This window comes from Watersipora subatra, chromosome 7 (genome assembly GCF_963576615.1).
Source record: "Watersipora subatra chromosome 7, tzWatSuba1.1, whole genome shotgun sequence".
NCBI classification, from domain to species: Eukaryota; Metazoa; Bryozoa; class Gymnolaemata; order Cheilostomatida; family Watersiporidae; genus Watersipora; species Watersipora subatra.
Window position 1 is genome coordinate 40,603,594 of NC_088714.1, and position 26,743 is coordinate 40,630,336.

A 26,743-nucleotide genomic window follows, 5' to 3' on the forward strand; every position below is an offset into this window, starting at 1 on the left:
GTCTATCCTGAGGATATAGTAAAATTGAATTAGTAATTTTTTTAAAAACCTGGCTGACTAATAAACCAAGTTACACTTGATTGGAGAGTTAGCCCTATAAAAATCATAAACCGGGAAATATGGAAACCCTGATAAATATTTACAACTGGCTAATGGTCAATTTACCTTGAAAAACCTCACCAATCTATAACAAATTATTTTCTAGTGACTATACCAGATGCTGTCTGAGTGAAAAGTGAGTTGATATCTACACTTGCAATCTTCACCGCTAACAATTTAACACGGGAGTCTAGAATGTTATCTTGGAAATGCACCTTAGTTATGTTTACCGCTTTGACTGATTGTGAAATGTTGTTTACAATAGATTTAACATTGTCTCTTGACAGCTCAGCCACTACCTCGACATTGTAGAAGTACAAATCGCCCGCCAAGTTGCTTTAAAGTCTGACGCATTCTTCCATGTGATGTCGTCACATGAGGAGCTGCAATCTCGACTAGCCGCTTGCACCAGTACGATTCACACCCTTAGGAGCAAGGTCAAGGCTGTTCGATACATCTTAGAATGTTGCTTATACCGCTATCGGTGCTGCTATTGGCGCTGTCCTATCATGATATATACAGCCAGATCTGTACTTTCTGATCATACTGCATATTAATATTTCAACATACCACATGATGTTTGAGCAATTGCTTTACTCTATATTCTAAGTAATTTTCAACACGTGGTTCTCAAAGTTGCTGAAACACTTTTTAAGCGAAAGTGAAGAGACAGGTGAAAATTGTAAATCTATATCTCTAAAGTCTATTATATAAGTCTGTGTAATTGTAAAGCAACAAAAACATCTAAATAAAAATAATTAATCGATTTAGCTTTTACATATAGTTCAGATTCCTTCATTGTAAGTACCTACAGTACTTGTTAAGGAATTATAATAGGTGTTTGAGCAGAGAAACCATGACGTTTTGCGACAGTATATCTTTGTTAGGAATAATAGCTCCAACATGTGACAGTTTTAGCGCATGAAGTAGATCTAGAAATGAATTAGACTTGCGCTGTAGAGGGCTTCTTGTATTATGCAAAAGTTTAACTATAGTATGTAGAAAGTTGACTGTAGTGTGTAGAGGCTTGACTAATATTTGGAGGGTAGGCTGTAGTATGCATAGGGTGTTCTATAGTATGTAGAGGGTTTACTATAGTATGTAGAGGGTTGACTGTAGTATGCATAGCGTTTTCTAAAGTATGTAGAGGGTTTACTATAGTATGTAGAGGGTTGACTGTAGTATATAGAGGGTTGACTGTAGTATGTAGAGGATTTTAGTATGTAGATGTTTGATTGTAGTATGTGGAAGGTTTACTATAGTATGTAGAGGGTTGACTGTAGTATATAGAGGGTTGACTGTAGTATGTAGAGGATTGACTAGTATGTCGAAGGTTTACTATAGTATGTAGAGAGTTGACTGTAGTATATAGAGGGTTGACTGTAGTATGTAGAGAGTTGACTGTAGTAAATAAAGGGTTGACTGTAGTATGTAGAGAGTTGACTGTAGTATGTAGAGAGTTGACTGTAGTATGCAGGTTGACTTAGCATGAAGTTATTCTATTTCTGTCTCTTAGATGAGAGAGCTGAGTTCACGGCTGATACAGAATCCCTTGAGGGTGCTGACTCATTCGAGGAAACGACAGCGGCTACAGGGTATTGCTAAAAAGGTTAGCCTTTAGGCTTCAGCGAGTATGTTGCTATAAGATTTAGGAACTAGTGTAATACAGTTTCCATTTACTGCCTGTGAACTTTGGGTTCTTTAATGAACTTTTTTCGATTTTTCAACGGGCTGCTGAGATATTTCACCCAAGAGCTCTTATTTGTTGCCTAGACTAGGTCTGGAAGCCAGGATCCTGGTTCAAAGCATGCTTCCTCCATACATACTAAACCAATATAATGTGGATATTGGAAGTATTACATAACATAGTTACGAATATCATGTGTAGGCCTATTACCAAGTTTCCATGTACCAACCGCTAATTGCGCGGGTGCTCAACCGCTACTCTGGATCGTCAAGCAAACCATGTTTCCATAGGATGCTATAGTGAAGCGATTGTTGTGCGATACCTTATGTCAAGGTCATTCAATATCTATGCGGACACACAAGTACGACGCCGTTGGCCACTGAGGCCGTTTCTCTTGGTACAAAGATGGCGCATTGTGCGGATGGTTGGTTTCCAAACAGCGACACTGAATGAAAGTGACACGGCTGTTTCCATGATGAGATTGCAGTATCATATGGGAATGTGTGACTGCGCTATCACTGTATGGAGACTTCCATGATGAGATTGCAGTATCATATGGGAATGTGTGACTGCGCTATCACTGTATGGAGACTTCCATGATGAGATTGCAGTATCATATGGGAATGTGTGACTGCGCTATCACTGTATGGAGACTTCCATGATGAGATTGCAGTATCATATGGGAATGTGTGACTGCGCTATCACTGTATGGAGACTTGGTATATATTGGAAATAGTAACTCAGAACTCACCTATGATTACCACAATGTTAAGTTCTCATCTATTCATATTGAAATGAGAGAATAACCCTTCGCTTTTTGTTAAGCTCTATGTTGGAATTCATCTCTCTATAAAAGATCTTTAGTTGATTTTGTTAGATTTCTCTTGTGGTTACCTATAAACATTGACAAGCGTACATCATTGATATTGTAAGCTGTCGTGATTTATTATATAAGCTGCGTTTGCTGTCAACTGCGTTTGCTGTCAACTGCGTTTGCTGTCAACTGCGTTTGCTGTCAACTGTGTTTGCTTGTTGTCAGCTGCGTTTGCAGTCAGCTGCGTTTGCTGTCAACTGCGTGTGCGGTCGACTGTGTATGCTGTCAACTGTGCAACAGACTGGACACTGAAGCGTGTCTTATCTCTATTTTTTGTTAAAATAAATAAGGATAAGCCTCTGTGTGAAAATGGAGTTGTTTTACCAATGCCTAATCTTATCTTGTCTGCCTATCTAGGTATGTACTGGGTCTAGTGCACTCATGCAGTGGCTCCATTAAAATTTACTACTGCATGACTGCACTATTGAAAATATATAAGCATGGCCGCAATATTAAAATGCTAGCCCACCATTAGGCAGGAAGGGAGTGCTGTGTAAGGTACGGTGTAAGCGTACTCATTGTAAGTGTACTCATTGTAAGTGTACTCATTGTAAGGTACATAACTAATTGCTGCCTCTCAAATATTTTTTATCACTCTAGTAGAAACTGTCAGCAACTCAGTTTATGTCTAATTCTCATACATTACAATTAATAAGCTTTAGGTTACTCTCTAGAATGAAGATGGTTGTACTCTTGTACATGGTGTATGTAGTGCTTGTACAGGCTGTATGTAGTGCCTGTACAGGCCATATGTAGCGCTCGTACAGGGTATGTAGTGCTTGTACAGGTAGCATGTAAGTACATGTACTGGCTGTAGGTAATTGTACGCGTTGTTTATAGATACTCATAGATGTTGCATGTAGGAACTGGGAAAGGATGTACAGGTTTTATACAGGCCATTATTTGTTATACCGGTTGTATATAGGTCTGCGAGTGTTGCACACCGGTATATAGGCCTTTCTATGTCCTCTGTATTGCTTATATGTGAATCGTTGCAGCTGAAACTCATGTCAACTCTACATCAAACTCAACCAACGGTCCAGATTCTTCTCTCCAGCAGTGACTACGTCGGAGCCCTGGACATCATCAGCACCGCCCAGGAGGTTCTCCAAAAAGAACTGGCCGGTGTTCTCAGCTTTAGGTGGGAAATTACTTTTGATGAAATAACCATTACTCATTCTCTCTGTTCGCTAGCCCAACTCTGTTTTCTTTTTCTAATCATTTTGGTTTCGAAAAGACTTACGATTCAATTAATAGTCTAAAGGTACTTATATGAGGGGTGAATGAGTACTAGTGCCATGGGCTAGTTAGCAATATACAGGAGCCTCGATTGTGTCTGTCGTTACACATTTCAGACATCTTGGGTCTCAGCTGACTGAACTGGAGAAAGCGATAAATACAATTGTAGCCAATGAGTTCCTTTCCTTTATTACACAAGATCTTAACAAGCCTCTAGCAGAAGTCAGCGCCGCAATAGATGAGGTACCTGCTATTAGATCTAGTTCCATTGTGTGCTGCTTGCTTTTGTCCGTGCTATTGAGTTGTGGGTGAAGCTCACCTATATTATATGTTGACATGCTGTTGTGACGCGTTATTAGAGGGTGACGAATGTGAGGTAATTGGGAATGCTATATTGCAGGATAAGTTTACCGCTGTCTTTATGGGACTTTTACGGCAGCGTTCATTGGATTTTGTTGTTGTCTACCGCGAGGAGGCGATTGTTACAATAAAAGCTATCGTGAAGCAGGTGAGGGGAGATAAGACAACTCTAGTCTTGCTTGTTCATATCCGCTAGCGATATTCAATTTGTTCAAGTTTATGATTTTTCAAGTTATTATTTCACTTTACTCCATGTTTGCTCTCATCGTAAGAAATGTTATGAAACATACGATATTATGAGATACAAAAAATGTTCAGAGAGAGGATTTATCACATCTTTGCTCTTTGCATGAGTTCTCTCGGGTTTATTTCTTGGCTTGTCTTGGGAGGGGGATTCAACAAACGTTATCTCTGTCTTCAGCTGAAATTCTAGCTTACAAACAAAAGATTAAAAGTTGGATATTTTCGGTCAGTCAAACATTGGTGGGGGAGGATGGTCATGCGGAGGCTGTACAAAAACTGTAAGCTCAAGCTTGTAGTCTGACATTTTTGGAATATTTTTGTGAAATTTAGAGAGTGATGCAAAGAGTGTTTCATGCAAAGAAGGTTGTGCTACTTAAATCGAAGCGTTTGTCGGTGTATCCTTGTTGGGCATAGTAGGACCAAAGTCAAGGGTAGGACTTCTTTGCTTTAATTCGTTTTAATAAAATGTCTGTAAGATAAATGTTAATGTTTATTTCAAAACAATCATTTGATTTACGTAGGAATACCAGGTATGTTATTTGGCTTCCATGGCTGAGTCTATTACGCGAACAAAAGTAAACTACACTGATATTCACTAAGTTTCTATTGCGCAGATGATGCGGGTTGGGAGTTGTTCGCACATCGAGTTACAGTGTAAAAAGTGTTTCAATAATGCATTTTATAGATTAAAGCGGACACTTTGTTGAAAATAATATGGAGTTTTACGTCAAAGGTCATAGTGGCGCACGCCTGTCTCGGCAGTGGGCTTACGCAACAGGAACAACCTAAGCGTGGAAAATATTTGGAATGGAATAGCTTGCGCGTTATTTGCAAGTGCCATTTCCATCTTTTGCCAGCATGAAACATTCGATAAAAAATTACGAGTAACAAAACTCTCTTGACTTGCAAGTTTTTGCTGTTTCCATGCTGCCGATGACCCAAACGTGCAGATTAACCGTGTCATGAAGACACTAGTGATTAAATGAACTGCAAGATGAGTGAAGTACTTTATTCACTATATTTCCATAAAGTGGTTAATCATAGTCACTGTATTTCCATAAAGTGGTTAATCATAGTCACTGTGTTTCCATAAAGTGGTTAATCATAGTCACTATATTTCCATAGAGTGGTTAATCATAGTCACTATATTTCCATAAAGTGGTTAATCATAGTCACTATGTTTCCATAAATTGGTTTATCATAGTCACTGTATTTCCATATAGTGGTTAATCATAGTCACTGTGTTTCCATAAAGTGGTTAATCATAGTCACTGTATTTCCATAAAGTGGTTAATCATAGTCACTATATTTCCATAAAGTGGTTAATCATAGTCACTGTGTTTCCATAGAGTGGTTAATCATAGTCACTATATTTCCATAAAGTGGTTAATCATAGTCACTATATTTCCATCGAGTGGTTAATCATAGTCACTATATTTCCATCGAGTGGTTAATCCGCAAGTGTGTGTCATCCTGTTAATTCTATGACACGGTTAATTCCATGGCACGGTTAATTCTATGACAAGGTTAATTCTATGACGTGGTTAATTCACGAGTTGACATCATCCACAAGATGGAAATGGCAAAAATCTGCAAGTCAAGCGAGTTTTATTACTCACAAATTATTATTAATTGTTTCATGATTGAACAGCAACACTATTTATAGCAACACTATTCCGTTTTAAGCATTTCCACACTTGAGTTGTTTCTAATTCAGAAGCGTTCTGCAATGCCAGACAGGAGTGCACAGCTATACCTTTTTTACCAAAGCACCCGTGTTAATTCACAACACGCGCATGTCCATTGAAACACTTATTACACGGTAACTGGTTTTGCGTACAATTTTAAATACTCGTCACCCGCGCAATGAAAACACGTGGCTCACTCAAGCGAGTTGCGATGCAGGCATAAAATTAATAGTCCCTCTGTAAGACCTCTTATCTTTTAACAGACCGTCATTAGCTATGTGTCCGCATCGGACACGGGTAACTCGGACAACTCGACTGTCGCTGACCAGATGCGCACTCTCAACTTTAACAAGTGGCTCCTGCTCATGGATGACATTTTCCATAACCTGCTCATAGTTGTCAACAGAGTCAAGGTGAGTTTCTTAGTGGTGGATGGGCAATACACTCCCCTCGTTAGCAGGTGTGCTCCTTGACTATACAATATACTGTTGTTTAAACTTAAGATGTTCAAGGACATTCTATGTATTCTTGTTAGATGAAAAGACTTTTGTTGTAATTGATTTTGGTTGTGCTTTAAATGCCTGTTTCATGCCTTGACATATTTTTATTGGAATTGAATTGCTGTAGAAAAGCTTAGCTTTGCGTCTTGCTACTTGTTGATATGACCAAGCCTGTTCTAAATACTTTCCTGGTTTGCTCATAGGTGGACTGTGGTTTGGAAAACTACCCTATTATCTGCTAGACTGAATATTTGTGGCAAAACTAAATTTTCCTAGACATGAAGATCCTTGGCGTTCCGAGTTCACTTCTACTTCCTGTTCAACTCATTCATTATGGAAGTTAACTATTCCTCAGTGCTTTACTGTTGTTAACATTTATATTCTGTAGGCTCTCTGTGAGCTGATGCGAGCTCTGAGCTGTGAGGCGGCAGGGCTTGATGAGGAGCAGAGGAGTTCTGTGGAAGAAAATGATGAACGGGAGGCCGACTCTAGGTCCCCTACTGAGTAGGTAGATACGGGCTGCTATCTGGCTAAGAAAAACTCACCTCAGTCTATTCTGTGGTACTTTGGTTGAAGTTGACCAACTAGCTTACAAAGAAAATGGTCTTCTGTTTATAATAATTGCATTATACATTGAGGTGCTGTCTTACCAGGCGTGGTAATAATAACAGCGTTTTTGTATTTTTTCTACGGTCTACTAGCGCAAATATTTACACTAAAGATAACATAATATTAAAGTTACAACATATCTCTATTGTAGATTTAATGTAACTATTTGGTTCATATAAATTAGAGACACGCAAGTGTAAACTAAAGTCGGTGTTAAATTATGCCAAAACTGGTTCTGTGTAGCAGCTTTGATCATTCATTCTGATAGGTTTATGGTTATTGCATGTGAGCTGTAGTCTCAGTCAGAGTTATTGCATGTGGGTGGTAGTCTCAGTCAGAGTTATTGCATGTGGGTGGTAGTCTCAATCAGAGTTATTGCTTGTGGGTGGAAGTCACACTCAGAGTAGTTGCATGTAGGTGGTAGTCTCACTCAGAGTTATTGCATGTGAGCTGTAGTCTCAGTCAGTGTTATTGCATGTGGGTGGTAGTTACACTCAGAGTTATTGCATGTGGGTGGTACTCTCACTCAGAGTTATTGCATGTGGGTTGTAGTCTCACTCAGAGTTATTGCATGTGAGATGTAGTCTCAGTCAGAGTTATTGCATGTGGGTGGTAGTCTCAGTCAGAGTTATTGCATGTGGGTGGTAATCTCACTCAGAGTTATTGCACATGGGTGGTAATCACACTCAGAGTTATTGCATGTGGCCGGTAGTCTCACTCAGTTATTTTGCTGATTACAGTACGTCGTGATCTCTTTGGCAGGCAATGATATGTGTTCTGGTTGACTACTGTTAGCAGGTTATGCCGTGTATTATACTTCACAGGTCACAAGAAGAAGGAGGGCAGATGATAATAACAGAGATGTTTGCAGATAAGATTTGTAGAGAGCTGCGTGAACTTCTCATCAGGATATGCGAGTTTGCAAATGAGCGTTGCTCCAAGGTTATCACAGCTCGTTCAAGGGTACGAGTTTGTTTCTATGTCGCAGTTTCATTAGCCATTCTTCATATAGTCAATTGCATTTTAGCAGGAGGGTCACGCGAATGTAACCTCTAGCAATTCTGTGCTGACCGAGAGTATGCTGTTTGCTTAGCTTGCCTCAAGCGGAGGCTGTGCGCTTGTTTTTAAGAGCGTTGTTGCACAAACGATGGCTTTGAGATCTTGGCTGAACGTTTCCGAGTCCAGTGACAAGGAAACGTTGATGACTGGAGAGATGCTCAGTCGCAGGAAGCAAGTTAAGGTTATATGTCATTCCTGTCACCACCAGTGGTCTGCATTAGGTCTGCCTACTTGTTGTTTGTGGGTCAGACGTTCTAGACCACTCGGACACGAGTGTAATACAGTTTGAGAGTGTGTCTAATTTTGTTTATACGTACATACGAGTACTCCATTCATGCACTGAAGCATGTACACAGAAGCATGTAAACTCACTTAGGCATATTACGTGAGTTCATCCCATGACCAAACGAGCGGAGTGAATGTTTGAGAGTTTATGATAAATGCATGTACACACAACTCACGAGAATTATTCATCAACAACGTCGCAAACCCTTGTACCGAAATCTCATCAACAAATTTAACCATTTTTCTGTGAAATCATTTAAGTATAATAACGATACAAAACACATATAAATCTATTTAAATATGTTACCAATTCTTTGAAAAGTGTCGACAGTATATTAAAACTTACCCATCTGAACGGATTATACACAAATACACAGATTAATTTGGCCGAGAATCGTTATTAAAACTTGCTAAGCCTTACATTTATCAAAAGTAAGACCGGCAATTGAAACGCCGAGCGACAGAGAATAGAACCATTAAGTCGTGCGCATTCCACAAAAAAATAACGTGTACATTTCACCAGTCTATAGCATTGTCGAGTTGCCGAAGGTTTCTGTAATTAACGTAGGAGTACTGAAATCGTTCTTTTTTGCCGATTTCAAAGTAACTGACATTTTAGACACTTGAGTACTTTGGTATTCTAACTGATGTCCAACACAGTGAAAGTAAAAGAAATGACGATGATATTTTTTTCTAACGATTCTTATGAGATTATTACAATATTTAATTATAAGTTTGGATGACTATTGAAGTCTTATAGTCACACTAACAACATCGATGATGGGCAGTATGTTACTGTTATTATTTTTCCTAAATAGTTTTAAATAGATTTTCTAAAAATCTATATAAATATTACAACTTCTTGATATTGTGAGCTATGACGTTTTGAAATGTAAACAAAATTGTGCATTGGTTTTCTATTATTACTGTATTACTATATTAATAATATTGGTTATTCTAATAATATCCGTGCATTTTACTTCTAATATATCATTTCTCCTATTGCAGGGGGAGAGATATAAACATATAATTCTTTCTTTTCATTATTGCTGTTTGTTGTACATAATAACACCCACACCCAGTGCATTACAGCTACCATTGCAGTTATCCTATTGCACTGCAGTGCCATTTGACTGCTAATATTGCATTTCTCAACCATCAGTACCCTTTCTTTTTTCCAATATCACTTTGGTCGTGGGCTGTATGACAGGGGAATTTCTAGTTTAGCATATGATTACTGGACAGTCTAAGCAGTGTTTTATTTCAGTGCAAGCAGATTGTGTCCTAATAAGGATACAATTAAATAGGTGCTATAATAAGTCAGCCAATAAAAGAGTATATACACAATCTAGTTTCACTTACCATGAGCCAGCATCCCACAGCTGCCGACAGCAAAAGTTCACCCATCCACATTGCCGATATCTATATGAAAGAGTGGTAGAATATACATTGTGCTTGTTTACTAAATATACAAAGAGAAACCTCTTTGTCAATGTGAAGTAGTACTACTAATGCCCCCTTCTAATCTAGTCTACCTATCCTGATGTAGTGGGTCTAGTGCGGCGGTTCCTTGAATATGATTGTTAAAGTAAATGATATTTTATACCTAAAGCTACATAAAAAGCTTTCTGTTTTTGTTAGGATATTTGCAAGAACATCGTTTATTCTGTAGGATCTTTTTATCGAAAAGTTATCATCACATGAGTTTTTCTCTTTGACCTCTTCGGTTGAACGGTTTGCCAAATCATGTGATCAGATATGTGGGACAAAGATATCTAGCAACTCAGTCAGAGGCTGTCTCCAAGGCTACAATATTCGCTTCCTCAATAAATTTCATGAAGAGAGAAAAAACAAACTCAAGTGAGTCGATGTGTTCAAGTGAGAGTTGTTTGCTCATACTCGATATTCCTTTTGACAGACACTACCAGCTGTGTAGTTGCGAATCAATGCATTGTATTGATCTTGACTTATATCTTTGCCTTTTCGTTAGTTTTTGCTTGTGTAAGAGCTACAAATTGACCATTGTTTGCTCTAGGTTGTCTTCTCTTGCTATATACTACATCTAGGGAACTAGAGCTAGCTCGTTCACTCAGAAATAATTTCACTGTTCTTGGCTAGGCTACTGCTAAAGGCGAATATGTGAACATTTTCCTGCATGGCTATCTTGACCCTTATAATCAAGGTGCTGACTTTTAGCCTGCTGTTAGACAATGAGAGATGGAGGCCTGCAGACGTACCCGGTGATTTTCAGGCTTTGCTGACACACTGTGAACTCTGTGAACAGCTGACAATGTCAGATGAGGTTGCCGACAGCGATTCTCCTGTTACCCTGGCACACATCTCATTAGCAAATCGGCGCTTTGTCATAGTTGGGTAAGTCAGTCATATGAGATGGTCTCTTAATCGTTCTTGTGACAGAACAAGCTTATATATTTCGCTTGCCCTAGTGCTGTGTTTGCTGTCAGCATGTTCTGGTGGTGTCGGCTATTTAAGCTATGCCACTGGCTCTAAAAAGGAAATATTAGACAACATTGACAAACATTGGATTCTATAAGTTGAAGGTTTAAAGGAGGAGTATATCAGCTCAATTATCGCTTGATTTACAGGCACACAAGCTCCTGACCTCCAAACTCGCTCTTGATCCTCACAATCAAGTTTTAAAGATTGTAGATGGTAAAATTAACACTAGGTTTGGAAGTCGTGTACTCATGTTCCCTCAATTTCTGTTGTATAATAGTGGTGTTTGAAATACTTATGCTTCTATATGACTTGAAATAGCGAATAAAAATGTATGTGGTGTAACCATATTTGTACAGATTGTTATCTTCAATCATTAAAAATATGTTCAGAATTTAGCCTGCATATTCATTTCAAATGAAACTGTTCATCTGTTTGATTTGCATATTTGAATTCAAAACTAAATGAGGAGAAAATTAATATATAAGTTATGACTATTGGCTAATTTCGCAATGAGTAACAATGTTCTGAATAAGAATTGTAGTTTTCTGATGAAGGGTCTTGTTTGTTTGGCGCACCGTTATAAATAAGTTACAGAGCCAAAATATCGTGCAGCATTAATTTTGTAATCACAAAAATGAAACATGCTATTGTTATAGAGTATATTAATAGCGGTTTAGATCTGTGTGAGTAAGCCAAAACTTTTCTTGAATTCATTTTTATTCATTTTCTGTTTCTCCCAATTTCTGAGCAGTACTGACAACTTTACCTATACATATATGATGTAACTAAACAGGAAATAATCATATTTAGCAAGCAACAGAATAATTGTGCTAATAGAAATACTTTCTGTTAAATTATAATACATCTATTTAAATATGAAAACTTTCTGTCGCGTCATCTCTAACTCTGATAGTCTCTTAAAAACTTTGTCAAGGTGAAAATCTAGTCTTGACGCGCAGGCAGCCATGCAGTCATTACGACTTGTACAGATTGCTCTGATACTTTGTAAAGTATACGGAGTCTTCTAGAATCTAAGCGTGTGGGTGGGGGAGGCATGGTGACTATCCGTGGCTGAACTTACATAATTTTTAGCGTCTCTAATATTACTTTTCGTAGCATTAAAGCTCGTTAAATTTTAACAAGCATTAATTAAACTTTTATTTGTTCAAACCTATTTAGAAATAATACTAAATTTAAAGATTTAAAAGGAGACTGCTAAAGAACTCACCATGTTATTGCAATAGCTTACACATTTTACACTGCGTAGACCTCACCAAGGTCCTTTTGCTGCCTCTAGCTTAAACTCCTGTAACACAAGCGAGCGTATGGGCAGGTTCATACACACTCATGATTGCCTTATATTTTGGTCACTTTCGATGATTAGTCATGGCTGGAGCTGCATTGATTTGTGACAGGCATGATAGCTCTATGTAGCCTCCCTATTGCAACTGTTGTACGGTCCCTTGCCGGGAGTCTCTTCCAAGCGCTGCTCATAAATAGGAAATGACTAAACAGTAAGACCCAAAGCTAGATTACCTTTTGTGATGACGTCGAGTAAGGTTTAATAGTCTGCATGTTGTAACTCTGTAGGAGTGCTCTAGCTCTGGTAAAGATGACAATAGAGTACTGTACCTGCCTAGAAGACCTGCCAAAGTCAGCTCCAGATATTCTCAGTAAACTCACTGAGATAATCAAGGTGAGTTACTTCAGGTCTGTGATGGCTGAATGCAACAACCTTTTGACAGACCGGTGACAGCTTTGCAATTGCTGGGCAGCACGTCGTTTATAGGGTTGGAGTATTGGAGAGATATTGCCTAAGTTCATGCATAGCTTGCTTGAATGGAGTTCCACGCTAATCGCAATCATATTTTGTACTGCTTTTTATTGGAAGCTGACAGCTGGAAGCCTATACGTGTCAGCTTGACATACAGTACATGTCAACTCATACATATGAGAGCTGTTGTCGGAGTTGCTCAATCTCTGCCATGCATGAATCATTTTAATTTTGATCATTATTATTCAAAAATAGCATAAAACAGAGTATTATAATTTTTGAAAATAGTTTTTGCGCACAAGAAACACTAAGCTAATTTTTAATTGATCTGTTTTCCCTTTTTACACAATACCATTATCAGTTATCGGCGACCTAGAATCACTGGCTATTCTCTGCAATGTTGCATAAAAACATGAGAAGACAACTGCTCAGTGGTTTATTTGCTCTTTTTTGTGCCTGGCAGCTCTTCAACTCTCGGTCTAGTCAGCTCGTTCTTGGTGCTGGCGCACTCCGGTTGGCTGGACTCAAAACGATCACTGCCAAGAATTTAGGTGAGTGAGTAAAAAGGCAGGCAAAGGCCTGTATTACACTCGGAAAGTATATCTGACCTATATCTGACCTGCATCTGACCTGCTTGTTACTATATGTTGTTATGTTATGCTATAATAATGTCTTTTCTAGTAGTTTTCTATGGTTTGAGTATCTGTCTATAGTCTGTACCTGTCTATAGTCCGAGTATCTGTCTATAGTCCGAGTATCTGTCTATAGTCCGAGTATCTGTCTATAGTCTGAATATCTGTCTATAGTCTGAATATCTGCCTATAGTCAGAGTATTTGTCTATAGTCTGAATATCTGTCTATAGTCTGAATATCTGTCTATAGTCTGAATACCTGTCTATAGTCCGAATACCTGTCTATAGTCCGAGTACCTGTCTATAGTCTGAGTACCTGTCTATAGTCCGAGTCTGCCTGTTTAGTCAAATTCATTTCTACTTGTAAGTTGAACACCGTTAAATACTAATTGATGAGAATCTTCAATTGTAAAATTTTTAAACAGCACCTAGTTTTAACATACAAGGTGTGGTAACATAGTTCAACATTCACCAAAGACCTTGTGGCAGATGGTATTTAAAAAATGTAATTACATCTGTCCATTATGTATGGTATGCATCCAAGTAAAGATGTAGCTAACACATCATGCAGTAGTTCAAGATAATGTTAGTAAACTGCCGAAGAGTTGACCATCACAAGATAAGGATGCACTAAATTAAGAATAATGTATGCAAGACTTAAGGAGTCTTCAGTATTAACAATTTAACAGTGAAGGTATTTAACCAATCAGCAGGCAATAACAACTGAGGATATTTAACCAATCAGCAGCCAATAACAACTTAGGGTATATAACCAATCAGCAGCCAATAACAACTGAGGATATTTAACCAATCAGCAGCCAATAACAACTGAGGGTATATAACCAATCAGCAGCCAATAACAACTGAGGATATTTAACCAATCAGCAGCCAATAACAACTTAGGGTATATAACCAATCAGCAGCCAATAACAACTGAGGATATTTAACCAATCAGTAGCCAATAACAACTGAGGGTATATAACCAATCAGCAGCCAATAACAACTGAGGATATTTAACCAATCAGCAGCCAATAACAACTGAGGGTACATAACCAATCAGCAGCCAGTAACAACTTAGGGTATATAACCAATCAGCAGCCAATAACAACTGAAGGATATTTAACCGATCAGTAGCCAATAACAACTGAGGGTATTTAACCAATCAGCAGCCAATAACAACTGAAGGTATTTAACCAATCAGCAGCCACTAACAACTGGGGGTATTTAACCAATCAGCACCCAATAACAACTGAGGATATTTAACCAATCAGCACCCAATAACAACTGAGGATATTTAACCAATCAGCACCCAATAACAACTGAGAATTAGACACAAGGTGATCATGTCTAGTAGTACCATCATTATGAAGGGTTTTTACTTTCATTGCATGGCTTAGAGGAAGCTTCTCAAGTTTTTTTAATATTCTATTGAGTACACTCAAAGTGAAAAGTCATTGTCATAAATTAAAATTCTCCTTTGCTTTTTTTCATTGATGTTATCATACATAATTAGATGAGTAACATATTAAATTTTTGTAAACAAGTTTTTTTTCGATAGCCTAGTGGCTAGCATAGCAACTAGTTGAAATAGTGAAATTCGTAACTTTCCATCATACATAATTTTAGAATAACGGATTTAGACCAAAGTTTTTGTAAACTCGGTGAAGAGTGGTAAAGTACAGCCGGCATTAAAAGAGTTATCTTTTCTTTGTATGATAAGAACACATCCAAAGAGAAACCATCTCTGACTTCATGGATAGAGGTGTTTTTAGTGCACTCACTGATTGGTTGCCTAAACTTACTAGACAGCGTTTGCGGAGCCGTGAATGAGAATGTTTAATTTACATTGCTGAACAAAACAGTTGGGACACACAATCAGCCATAAATGATTTTCCACCTTTGGAATAGCTTTCAAGTGTCGACAGATACATGTAAATTTAGATACATGTAAATTCCAAAACTATATATATTCTGACTCCTTGTATTGTTAATAATCTAATGAGTTTAATTTTATCACTTTTTCAGTCAAGTTAGACACCATTTAGAGGTGCCTATCTACAAGTATAACCATTTGTTGCATTTTTAGTAAAAGAGCTTCCTTGATAGGAACTCCCTAGTATTCATTTTATCTAAAGGTTTGAACATCTGCAATATGCTGACCCTAAAAATGCCGTTGGGGTCAGGATATTAATTTTAGTATTTGGTGGGCAAGTCCAGCAAGTGACTTTTGGCAATCTACTTAACATTTGAGTTACAATGAAAAGTGCTCACTAAATAAATAGAAGATTAAAATTCTCTCTGAAACTAGATGAGTTTAATACCTTAGAATCTAAACATTATATTAGTATGTGAATATCCATAGTATTTGGATGAGAGACAACAAATATCTTGAGATAACAAGTTGGGTCTGAATTAATCTATTACACAATTGCATCCCAACTATTTAGTCTGGCGCTATACCTTATATTTCAATCTTATTCAGTGCCATCTTCATTTCAGCCCTATTACAGAGCAGTCTAGAACTAATGCTGCACTACTTACCCCTAATACGGGGACAATTTAGTGTGTACCTCACCGAGTCAAAAGCTCTCATGCTAAGACATTTAGACCATGAGGCGGAAGAGTACAGACAACACATAAAGGTGGTAAGAGAGAAGACGAGGGAAATTGCGTCCGGAATGATCGATTCCTGCGTCAACCAGGTCAGTCCAATATTATATTGTTGATACAACTGGTGTTGCTCACTTGCAACCACAAACAAATGTTTGTAAGTTTGTCGTCTATCAAGCTCTGTTGCAGCTATATAAAAATTTTAATAATGTACGGACAAACAGATTGGATTTACAAGCATTTTTTTATACATTTTATTTACAAGAATTTTTTATACTATTATTAACAGTACCCTGGCAGTCGAGTGTGCTCTGAGAGATACATGTAGTTTGTATAAAACTTGGATGATATTTATTACGTAACACTGTATGTTAACACTAGGTTATCCTTCTGTGAATTTAAAATTTACATAACATTGCATTACCCATATGTAGTTCTATGGTATTACATAACAAATAGGTAGGCCCACAATATTACATAACACAGGTAGGTCCATAATATTACATAACAAAAGATAGTCTTATGATATTACATAACACATACCGGTAGGTATTCCTATGATATTATATCACACATAGATAGTCCTGTTATATTACATAGCACATAGATAGGCCCATGATATTGCATAACACAGGCAGTCCTATGATTTTACCTAACAAATAGGTAGGCCCACGATATTACATAGCACATAGGTAGACCCACAATATTACATAATACAATAAGTAGGCCCATGATATGACATAACACGATAGGAAGGGTTTACTGTATAAAGCTGTAGCCTTAGGTGACTACAATATATCATGTATAATGCATGCATTAACCTGTATTTGACCGTCACTACGAGAGAAGGGTTAAAAAATAGAGTGCCACCTTCTATTTGAATGCCACCTACAATTGACAGCCACTTTGACATTCTTTGATCTTTATGAACCCATACTATCAAGTGGTCCGTAGAAAAGTGTCAACAAAATCGTATTAATAACGAATTGTTTACGTCAATAACAATCAATTCTCTCATTGTCCAACTCCAAAGTTTTGTGTTTTTTTTTGTGTTAAAATTTTGAAAGCAACGCCATAAAAATAATAATTAACTGTCTCAGGCTAATAGTCGCTCCTTGTTTAACGCGGTCTTGATACTTCCAAGTACATGTAAATAAAACGGTTTACATTTACGACGGTAGATGAACGACTAGTCTTAGGTCATAGGTTATGTTTAGCGAGCAAAACCTGTATGCGTTGCATTTGTGCTAAATGCATCACGTGAAAGTTGTGCTGTGCCAAAAATTGTTTGGACGCTAATATCGACTAGTTCGGCAGAGTAAAAGAAGAGTTGAGGTCAGAAGACATTGTGGGAGGTATTGGACAACCAGTAGAGGTTCGTTCCATCCACTATCCGAGGAAACGGTGCAAATATTTTGGTTTTAAAAACGTTAATTTTTGCTTCGGTATGTAATATAAGTTTGGTTTGTTTACGTGACTTGTTCATGAATATATATTTGTAGCATTTAATAAATTATCAATATATGACTTATAAATTTTCAGATTTATAGCATATTATTTGGTAGCATCATTTATCTGATCTGGTAATCTGATCTTACAATTGATTGACGCTCGTAACTCTTTTTCTATTGCACATACAAAGCTAGTTTTGGCTGCAAACTGTAGCAAACATATTAATGAGTGCAATGAGCTTTTATGCAGCATTGGTAATTATAAATATAAAATAAAAATATGTCTTCAAATTTAGAATGAAATATAAATTGAAAGCGCCAACAAATTGCAAAGCAGAACACAGGCTATAATACCATCGCAGGTTGATTGCAAGCAATAGATATCAACTGGTGAAAATATTTCTTGGTTTCTCAATGCATATTTATTAAGAGATCTTTGACATGTTGGAGGTAAGTTAGCTGATTTCTTGCATCCAAAAGGTTTAATATCATTCCACCGGAAAGAGAGAAAAAATATAGGCAACCTTCGCTTGTAAAAAGGCTAAATTTATCTTCTCAAAATTCTGACGAGCTATTTGAAAAATACACCGCCAGCCTCTATTTAACGATTTACTTGCAACAAAATTCCTATTACAGTTATTTGGTATCAAAAGATTCACCATGTCTTACTCTGCTGTGTTGTATTGTAGGTGCAAAATATGTGGAAATGTGATTACAAGCTCTTAAAAGCTAAAAAAAAACAGTTAATCGCAGCCATCATGAAAACGCCGTAGTTTGGAATCTCTTTATTTCGATCACGTACTCAAACATTGTGGTTATTGTTTTGACACGTGATGTTATCGCGTGAAATTAAAGGCCAATAAAAGGCTCAAAACAAAACTTCTCGTAGCACTAGTTTATGACAAACACTTCGGTTCTGCCAGAAAGCCTGTATCAAATACAGATGCTCGCTACTTTATCGTTTTGTTTTAGCCCTGTCTAGTCGTAATCTGATCATGTGACCCATACTTCCTGCCAAACAGCGCAAACAATTTCTGCAGCATTTTTCGGCTATCACAGGTGACCAACAGGCTCATCATGTTTGTCAGAGGATAATATGCACTCCTTTGAGCTAAGGTTAAAAATTTAAATGAATTCTTTAGGTAGGTTTTGAGATATCAGTGCTCAAAGCGACAGCATTACAATGATGATGAAATAGACGCGTAAGGACAATAGACTTGGTTTTATTAAATGGGTGAAGTATGTCTGTGAAAATATTTCGACGATTGAGGTTGCATGAAAGTGTAAACAAAAGCCATCGTGTTCAACTATGTCCCATTTGAGCCGTTTTGGAAAGGGATTCCAATCTACGGCGTTTTTGTGATGGCTGCGATTAACTGTTCGTTTTTTAGCTTTTATGAGCTTTTTATCACATTTTCACATATTTTGCTCCTACAACACAGCATAATAATACATGGTGAATCTTTTGATACCAAATAACTGTAATGTGAATTTTGTTGCAAGTCAACTTTTAAACGCTGCCTCCAATTGACTGCCACTATAGTGAAAGGGTTGTAAAACAGAGCACCATGGCGTTCAATTAGAGATTATATGATATTATATAACATCATAGATACATGCACAATAGTTGATAATTCTATGCAGTTATGTGGTAATATTATATAATATCACAGATACATGCACAATAGTTGATAATTCTATGCAGTTATGTGGTAATATTATATAACATCATAGATATATGCACAATAGTTGATAATTCTATGCAGTTATGTGGTAATATTATATAACATCATAGATACATGCACAATAGTTGATAATTCTATGCAGTTATGTGGTAATATTATATAAAATCATAGATACATGCACAATAGTTAATAATTCTATGCAGTTTTGTGGTAATATTATATAACATCATAGATACATGCACAATAGTTGATAATTCTATGCAGTTATGTGGTAATATTGTATAGCATCATAAATACATGCACAATAGTTGATAGTTCTATGCAGTTATGTGGTAATATTACATAATATCATAGATACATGCACAATAGTTGATAATTCTATGCAGTTATGTGGTAATATTATATAACATCATAGATACATGCGCAATAGTTGATAATTCTATGCAGTTATGTGGTAATATTATATAAAATCATAGATACATGCACAATAGTTAATAATTCTATGCAGTTATGTGGTAATATTATATAACATCATAGATACATGCACAATAGTTGATAATTCTATGCAGTTATGTGGTAATATTGTATAGCATCATAAATACATGCACAATAGTTGATAGTTCTATGCAGTTATGTGGTAATATTATATAACATCATAGATACATGCACAATAGTTGATAACTCTACGCAGGTATGTAGTAATATTATATAACATCATAGATACATGCACAATAGTTGATAATTCTATGCAGTTATGTGGTAATATTGTATAACATCATAGATACATGCACAATAGTTGATAATTCTATGCAGTTATGTGGTAATATTTATTATAATAAGAGCCGTCGTCCATTCATCCGAAGAAACGCTTAGAGTTTACGAAAAATGCATTTATGAGGGAGTTCAACTCGAATATCCAGCTTTGCAGCCAAGTGCCCTACCAAGTGCCCTACCAACTGCACCATTAGACCACCTTGCAGCTTCATGGAATTATTGCGCACATACTTATTACACATGATGATCTCTCACGTGACGTGAGAGATCATCATGTGTAATAAGACGGTAACGAGACGGCCAGCGTACTAGTATATAATAGTTTTACCGCTTTGCAATGTTTACACATGATATAACATGTATCACTATATAGTGCTACCGCATTATAGTTTCTGAAATTTTATGTAGGTTACATAATTATATCTTGTTCACTTGTCACTCACTGCTTTATGATGGCGTTACTCAGACCAGATTTCCTTTCGATGGAATCTTTTTTGCTAACGCTCTTGATGACTCTTATTAAAGTGGTACAGGCTCATGCATGTATATGACCAGTTGAGTTTCAAGGACGTGTGTTGTTATTGGTGAGCCTACTTTGGAAAATGTCGTTGGTTTAATAGCCACTTATTACGGACCTTCACGGGTTTAGCTTGAGCTCACCACTGAAACTTAAAGAAGGCGCTACAATGAAATCACTAGTATATCAGTAGTTGCCACTTTGTTTATCTTACTCTCTTCTAGTGGGAGATACGGCCTCCTATGCCTTCTCTGTGTTTCCGAACACTTTGTAAACAGCTTAAGAAATTCTATGAGGCACTTTGTGATGTCATAGAACCGAGCCAATTGCAGGTACGTATGATTGGTTTCTCCAACGCTTGCGCTATATCACTGAAGGTATTGTAGTTGGAATATTCACAATGTTTCCACGACGCGGTTAACCAGCAAGTTTGGGCCATGTGCAAGATGGAAGCGGGAAAAACCCGCCAGTCAATGAAGGGATTTTTGTTAATCACAAATTTTTATCAAATGTTTCATGCTTACGAATGATGAAAATGGGAATGCTTGCAAACGATGAAAATGGGAATGCTTACGAATGATGAAAATGGGAATGCTTGCGAATGATGAAAATGGGAACGCTTACGAATGATGAAAATGGGAATGCTTACGAATGATGAAAATGGGAATGCTTACGAATGATGAAAATGGGAATGCTTACGAATGATGAAAATGGGAATGCTTGCGAATGATGAAAATGGGAACGCTTACGAATGATGAAAATGGGAATGCTTGCGAATGATGAAAATGGGAATGCTTGCGAATGATGAAAATGGGAACGCTTACGAATGATGAAAATGGGAATGCTTACGAATGATGAAAATGGGAATGCTTACGAATGATGAAAATGGGAATGCTTACGAATGATGAAAATGGGAATGCTTGCGAATGATGAAAATGGGAACGCTTACGAATGATGAAAATGGGAATGCTTGCGAATGATGAAAATGGGAATGCTTGCGAATGATGAAAATGGGAATGCTTGCGAATGATGAAAATGGGAACGCTTACAAATGATGAAAATGGGAATGCTTACGAATGATGAAAATGGGAATGCTTGCGAATGATGAAAATGGGAACGCTTACGAATGATGAAAATGGGAATGCTTGCGAATGATGAAAATGGGAATGCTTGCGAATGATGAAAATGGGAACGCTTACGAATGATGAAAATGGGAATGCTTACGAATGATGAAAATGGGAATGCTTGCGAATGATGAAAATGGGAATGCTTGCGAATGATGAAAATGGGAACGCTTACGAATGATGAAAATGGGAATGCTTGCGAATGATGAAAATGGGAATGCTTGCGAATGAAGTGCAGAAGATGCCGGTCTTGGTTTTAAACATTTTCTTACTCTGTAGTCATTCGTATTTTGAAAAGTGGTGCTGGTAAGTGAGACAGGAGCGCACCGTTATGACTTCTGGTGTAGAATTCCTTACCTATTTTAATATTGATAATTAATAATGGAGTGTCCAATAAAACACTTATCACACGGTAACTCAACATCCGCACTATTTCAATTCGGCAACATCCACACAATAGTAACTAGTGGTTCTGCGTGCTTTTCGCAACTACAGTCAAACATGGATAACTCGCTCTCGGCTAGCTCGAACACACGGTTAACTCGAACGGTTTCTTTGGTCCGTTCCCACGTAATGATAAATTGCTTTAGATAACTCGACCTCAACCCTGCTAACTCGAACAGTTTTTTGCCCAACGGCTACCGAAACGGTTGTTATCGCTTTAGAAAATCACTTTATTACAAGCCATAGAGGTAAACCTCAACGTTTCGTAATTCATAGGCATTGTTATTACCACCATCGGCAAAATATTTTTGTCAACAACTTTTCTAAAGGTTTGGTGAAATTTGATTTATACCAAATATCCGCTTAGCAATCGCCCTTCAGAAGCAAGGAAAAGTGAGGTAACCTTTGCATAAACTTCAAGAAAAATCGGCAAAATTAATTGATCTAGGGTAAAATGCTCAAAAGAAAAAGATGTCTTTTCTTTTGAGCATTTCAACAACGATCAAGTTTTGCCAATGTCAATCTAAAAAACGTCCTGGCAATAACATCACCTCAAACAACAAACCAATCTCAAGTGATAGAAAAATCTCTATACGTTTTGATAAAAAAGTTTTAAATTTTACATTAGAAGCTTTAATTTGAAACAAGCCATTAATGCTTTTGATTAATATTATAGTTTGTATATGTACATGTATCTACTAATAAATAAGTAAATACATGGACTTGTGACAGTGCTCTGATAACTTGAACGCTCTGATAACTCGAACACTTTCGCTCGGTCCCGTGAAGCTCGAGTTATCCATGTTTGACTGTATATCTGTCGTTGTACTTCTGCAAAGCTGCGTAAAAGACCCTGGATGCCCTGCACAGCTAAAAGTCCTGAAATTACAGATAACCAGTCCGTCCATTCATGGACGGACTGGTTATCTGTAAAGGCTTGGAAATGAGTTTCTTCTGTGTATTATAAGGCCTCTTGCACGTGTTCTTTTATTGGCATGCAAAAACTAGCTGTAGTCATCGATCCCTGTCTTAAAGTCGTTGTTGTGGTTCTTTGTTTTGTTGCCATCGGTAGCACATTGAATATTTTAGGTATGGCGAGCAAGCATTCCCATATATGCATGAGGCTACTTGAAATACCAGAGATTCCGAGCTTGCTCTAACCAACTTAGTGCAGAATGATTGTTATTTACACAACGACTCTAGTACAATTATCATAGCAGTATTTTTCTGATATTAATACTAGAAATTCCACTGTCATACAGCCCACGACCAAAGAGATGGCCAGAGATATTGGCAAAAAAATAAAGGGTACTAATGGTTGAGAAATGCAATATTAGCAATCAAATGGCTCTGCAGTGCAATAGGATAACTGCAATGGTAGCTGTAATGTACTGGGTGTGGGTGTTATTATATACAACAATAAGCAATAATGAATGGAAAAAGATGTTTATATTTTCCCCCTGCAACAGGAGAAATGCAATATTGGCCAATATTAGAAGTAAAATGCACTGATATTCTTAGAATAATCAATTTTATTAATATAGTAATAATAGAAAACCAATACACAATTTTGTTTACATTTCAAAACGTCATAGGTAGCAATATCGAGAAGTTGTGGTATTTATATAGGTTTTTAGAAAATTTATTTAAAAAGTGTTTGGTCATGACAAACAACAACAATGAAAGGAAAATATTACGTTTATATCTCTCCCTTGCAATAGGAGAAATGCAATGTTGGCCAATATTATAAGTAAAATGCACTGATATTATTAAAATAACCAATATTGTTAATATAGTAATACAGCAATAATAGAAAACCTATGAGCGTTAATGCGTCTCGAAGATTTCTGCAAACTGCAGCAAAATAAAAGCTGTTATAAAAGTGTTATAAAGCTGTAGGCCTAATTTACTGGAATGTATGTAATTCAACAACGACAAAGAAATATGTTTATTATAACTCTGAAATGCAAAATTAGAAGTAAAATGGCAAGCTACTGTGTACTATACACAGTTTGAAAGTTGGTTGCGTTGAATGTAGAATGGTTTTGATAAGCGATCTTTAACAGAAAGCTGGTAGGAGCATTCACTCGTATAAAAATGTAGCAAAATAAAAAATGTTCTCGTCATGAAGGGGCGTTGTAGTTTGGCCCTAGCTTGTACGTAAGTTGTAAAGAATTTCGGCTAACGTTTTAGATAATGAAACCTTCGGTGATTGGACAAAAAACATAGGCTGATAAACGGTGTACCTTAATTTCGTACCTGTAAATCGGTCTACGCCTCAAACGGTCTACGTTTATTACAAAAACCTTCGAATAAATTCGATTACAAAGAAACAGCACCTTAGACTGGTAAAATGAACACGGTTTTCTCGTGAAATACGCACTACTAAATAGTTCTACAATCAGTCGCACGGCTTTATTGGCGTTTCAATTTTCGGTCTTAACTTTTATTAAACCGAGCTTTTCAAGCTTTTTGTGGCAATTTTCGTTCAAATAAATCTGTCTATTTGTGTATAATCCGATCAGATGGGTAAGTTTAAAGATAATACCGACAATTTACAAAGACTTGGTAACATATTTAAATAGGTTTAAATGTGTTTTGTATCGTTATTATACTTTAACGACTTTACATTCTGATGCTTAAATTTCTTGATGACATTTCTAGCCAAGGGTTCGTCTCATTGTTGATGAATAATTTTCGTAAGTTGTGTGCACATGCATTTATCATAACTAGAAATTCCACTGTCATACAGCCCACGACCAAAGAGATGGCCAGAGATATTGGCAAAAAAATAAAGGGTACTAATGGTTGAGAAATGCAATATTAGCAATCAAATGGCTCTGCAGTGCAATAGGATAACTGCAATGGTAGCTGTAATGTACTGGGTGTGGGTGTTATTATATACAACAATAAGCAATAATGAATGGAAAAGATGTTTATATTTTCCCCCTGCAACAGGAGAAATGCAATATTGGCCAATATTAGAAGTAAAATGCACTGATATTCTTAGAATAATCAATTTTATTAATATAGTAATAATAGAAAACCAATACACAATTTTGTTTACATTTCAAAACGTCATAGGTAGCAATATCGAGAAGTTGTGGTATTTATATAGGTTTTTAGAAAATTTATTTAAAAAGTGTTTGGTCATGACAAACAACAACAATGAAAGGAAAATATTACGTTTATATCTCTCCCTTGCAATAGGAGAAATGCAATGTTGGCCAATATTATAAGTAAAATGCACTGATATTATTAAAATAACCAATATTGTTAATATAGTAATACAGCAATAATAGAAAACCTATGAGCGTTAATGCGTCTCGAAGATTTCTGCAAACTGCAGCAAAATAAAAGCTGTTATAAAAGTGTTATAAAGCTGTAGGCCTAATTTACTGGAATGTATGTAATTCAACAACGATGAAGATATATGTTTATTATAACTCTGAAATGCAAAATTAGAAGTAAAATGGCAAGCTACTGTGTACTATACACAGTTTGAAAGTTGGTTGCGTTGAATGTAGAATGGTTTTGATAAGCGATCTTTAACAGAAAGCTGGTAGGAGCATTCACTCGTATAAAAATGTAGCAAAATAAAAAATGTTCTCGTCATGAAGGGGCGTTGTAGTTTGGCCCTAGCTTGTACGTAAGTTGTAAAGAATTTCGGCTAACGTTTTAAATAATGAAACCTTCGGTGATTGGACAAAAAACATAGGCTGATAAACGGTGTACCACAATTTCGTACCTGTAAATCGGTCTACGCCTCAAACGGTCTACGTTTATTACAAAAACCTTCGAATAAATTCGATTACAAGTAAACAGCACCATAGACTGGTAAAATAAACACGGTTTTCTCGTAAAATACGCACTACTAAATAGTTCTACAATCGTTCGCACGGCTTTATTGGCGTTTCAATTTTCGGTCTTAACTTTTATTAAACCGAGCTTTTCAAGCTTTTTGTGGCAATTTTCGTTCAAATAAATCTGTCTATTTGTGTATAATCCGATCAGATGGGTAAGTTTAAAGATAATACCGACAATTTACAAAGACTTGGTAACATATTTAAATAGGTTTAAATGTGTTTTGTATCGTTATTATACTTTAACGACTTTACATTCCGATGCTTAAATTTCTTGATGAAATTTCTAGCCAAGGGTTCGTCTCATTGTTGATGAATAATTTTCGTAAGTTGTGTGCATATGCATTTATCATAAAGACTCGCACACATCGCTCCGCTCGTTTGCTCGTGGGAAAACTCGCACACATCGCTCCGCTCGTTTGCTCGTGGGATTAACTGCAGCTTTATGCTGTGAAAATGGCTTTTGCAGGAGTTGTTAGCCCATGGAAGAAGTGAATGTGAGCTGGTTTCCGTAGATCATAGTCGTAGATCAAATGTACTGATTGTTACAGAATTACAGTTGATTGTTGCGTCAAAAATGAATGTGGCTCGTGACTACTTAACACACCGGTGATCACTTTTTACACTCCTGTCAACCTATTGAGATGGTCACATTGTAATTATTAACATAAAATATTTAATTCTGTGAATGTCATTAAGCGCAGAGGATGTTATGTAAATTTTGGTTAGAATCAAAGCTTGCTTGTATTACCAAGCTGGCAACTCG

At 36.8% G+C, this 26,743-nt stretch overlaps 1 protein-coding gene across 2 annotated transcripts in view; it reads left to right on the forward strand.

Annotated features, from left to right (window-relative positions):
* LOC137401171 (vacuolar protein sorting-associated protein 54-like) overlaps positions 1-26,743 on the forward strand; it is a 42,980-nt gene that overhangs the window by 12,048 nt on the left and 4,189 nt on the right. Inside the window, exons 6-19 of one of the 2 annotated variants that reach the window (XM_068087552.1) lie at positions 387-536; positions 1,616-1,708; positions 3,659-3,801; positions 4,016-4,142; positions 4,300-4,407; positions 6,454-6,603; positions 7,079-7,194; positions 8,124-8,262; positions 10,316-10,503; positions 10,840-11,016; positions 12,694-12,799; positions 13,341-13,428; positions 16,009-16,211; positions 20,771-20,878. In XM_068087552.1, coding sequence (XP_067943653.1) covers positions 387-536; positions 1,616-1,708; positions 3,659-3,801; positions 4,016-4,142; positions 4,300-4,407; positions 6,454-6,603; positions 7,079-7,194; positions 8,124-8,262; positions 10,316-10,503; positions 10,840-11,016; positions 12,694-12,799; positions 13,341-13,428; positions 16,009-16,211; positions 20,771-20,878 — 1,896 coding nt within the window. The remainder of the gene's footprint in view (positions 1-386; positions 537-1,615; positions 1,709-3,658; positions 3,802-4,015; positions 4,143-4,299; positions 4,408-6,453; positions 6,604-7,078; positions 7,195-8,123; positions 8,263-10,315; positions 10,504-10,839; positions 11,017-12,693; positions 12,800-13,340; positions 13,429-16,008; positions 16,212-20,770; positions 20,879-26,743) is intronic. The other variant, XM_068087553.1, reaches the window with a different exon arrangement.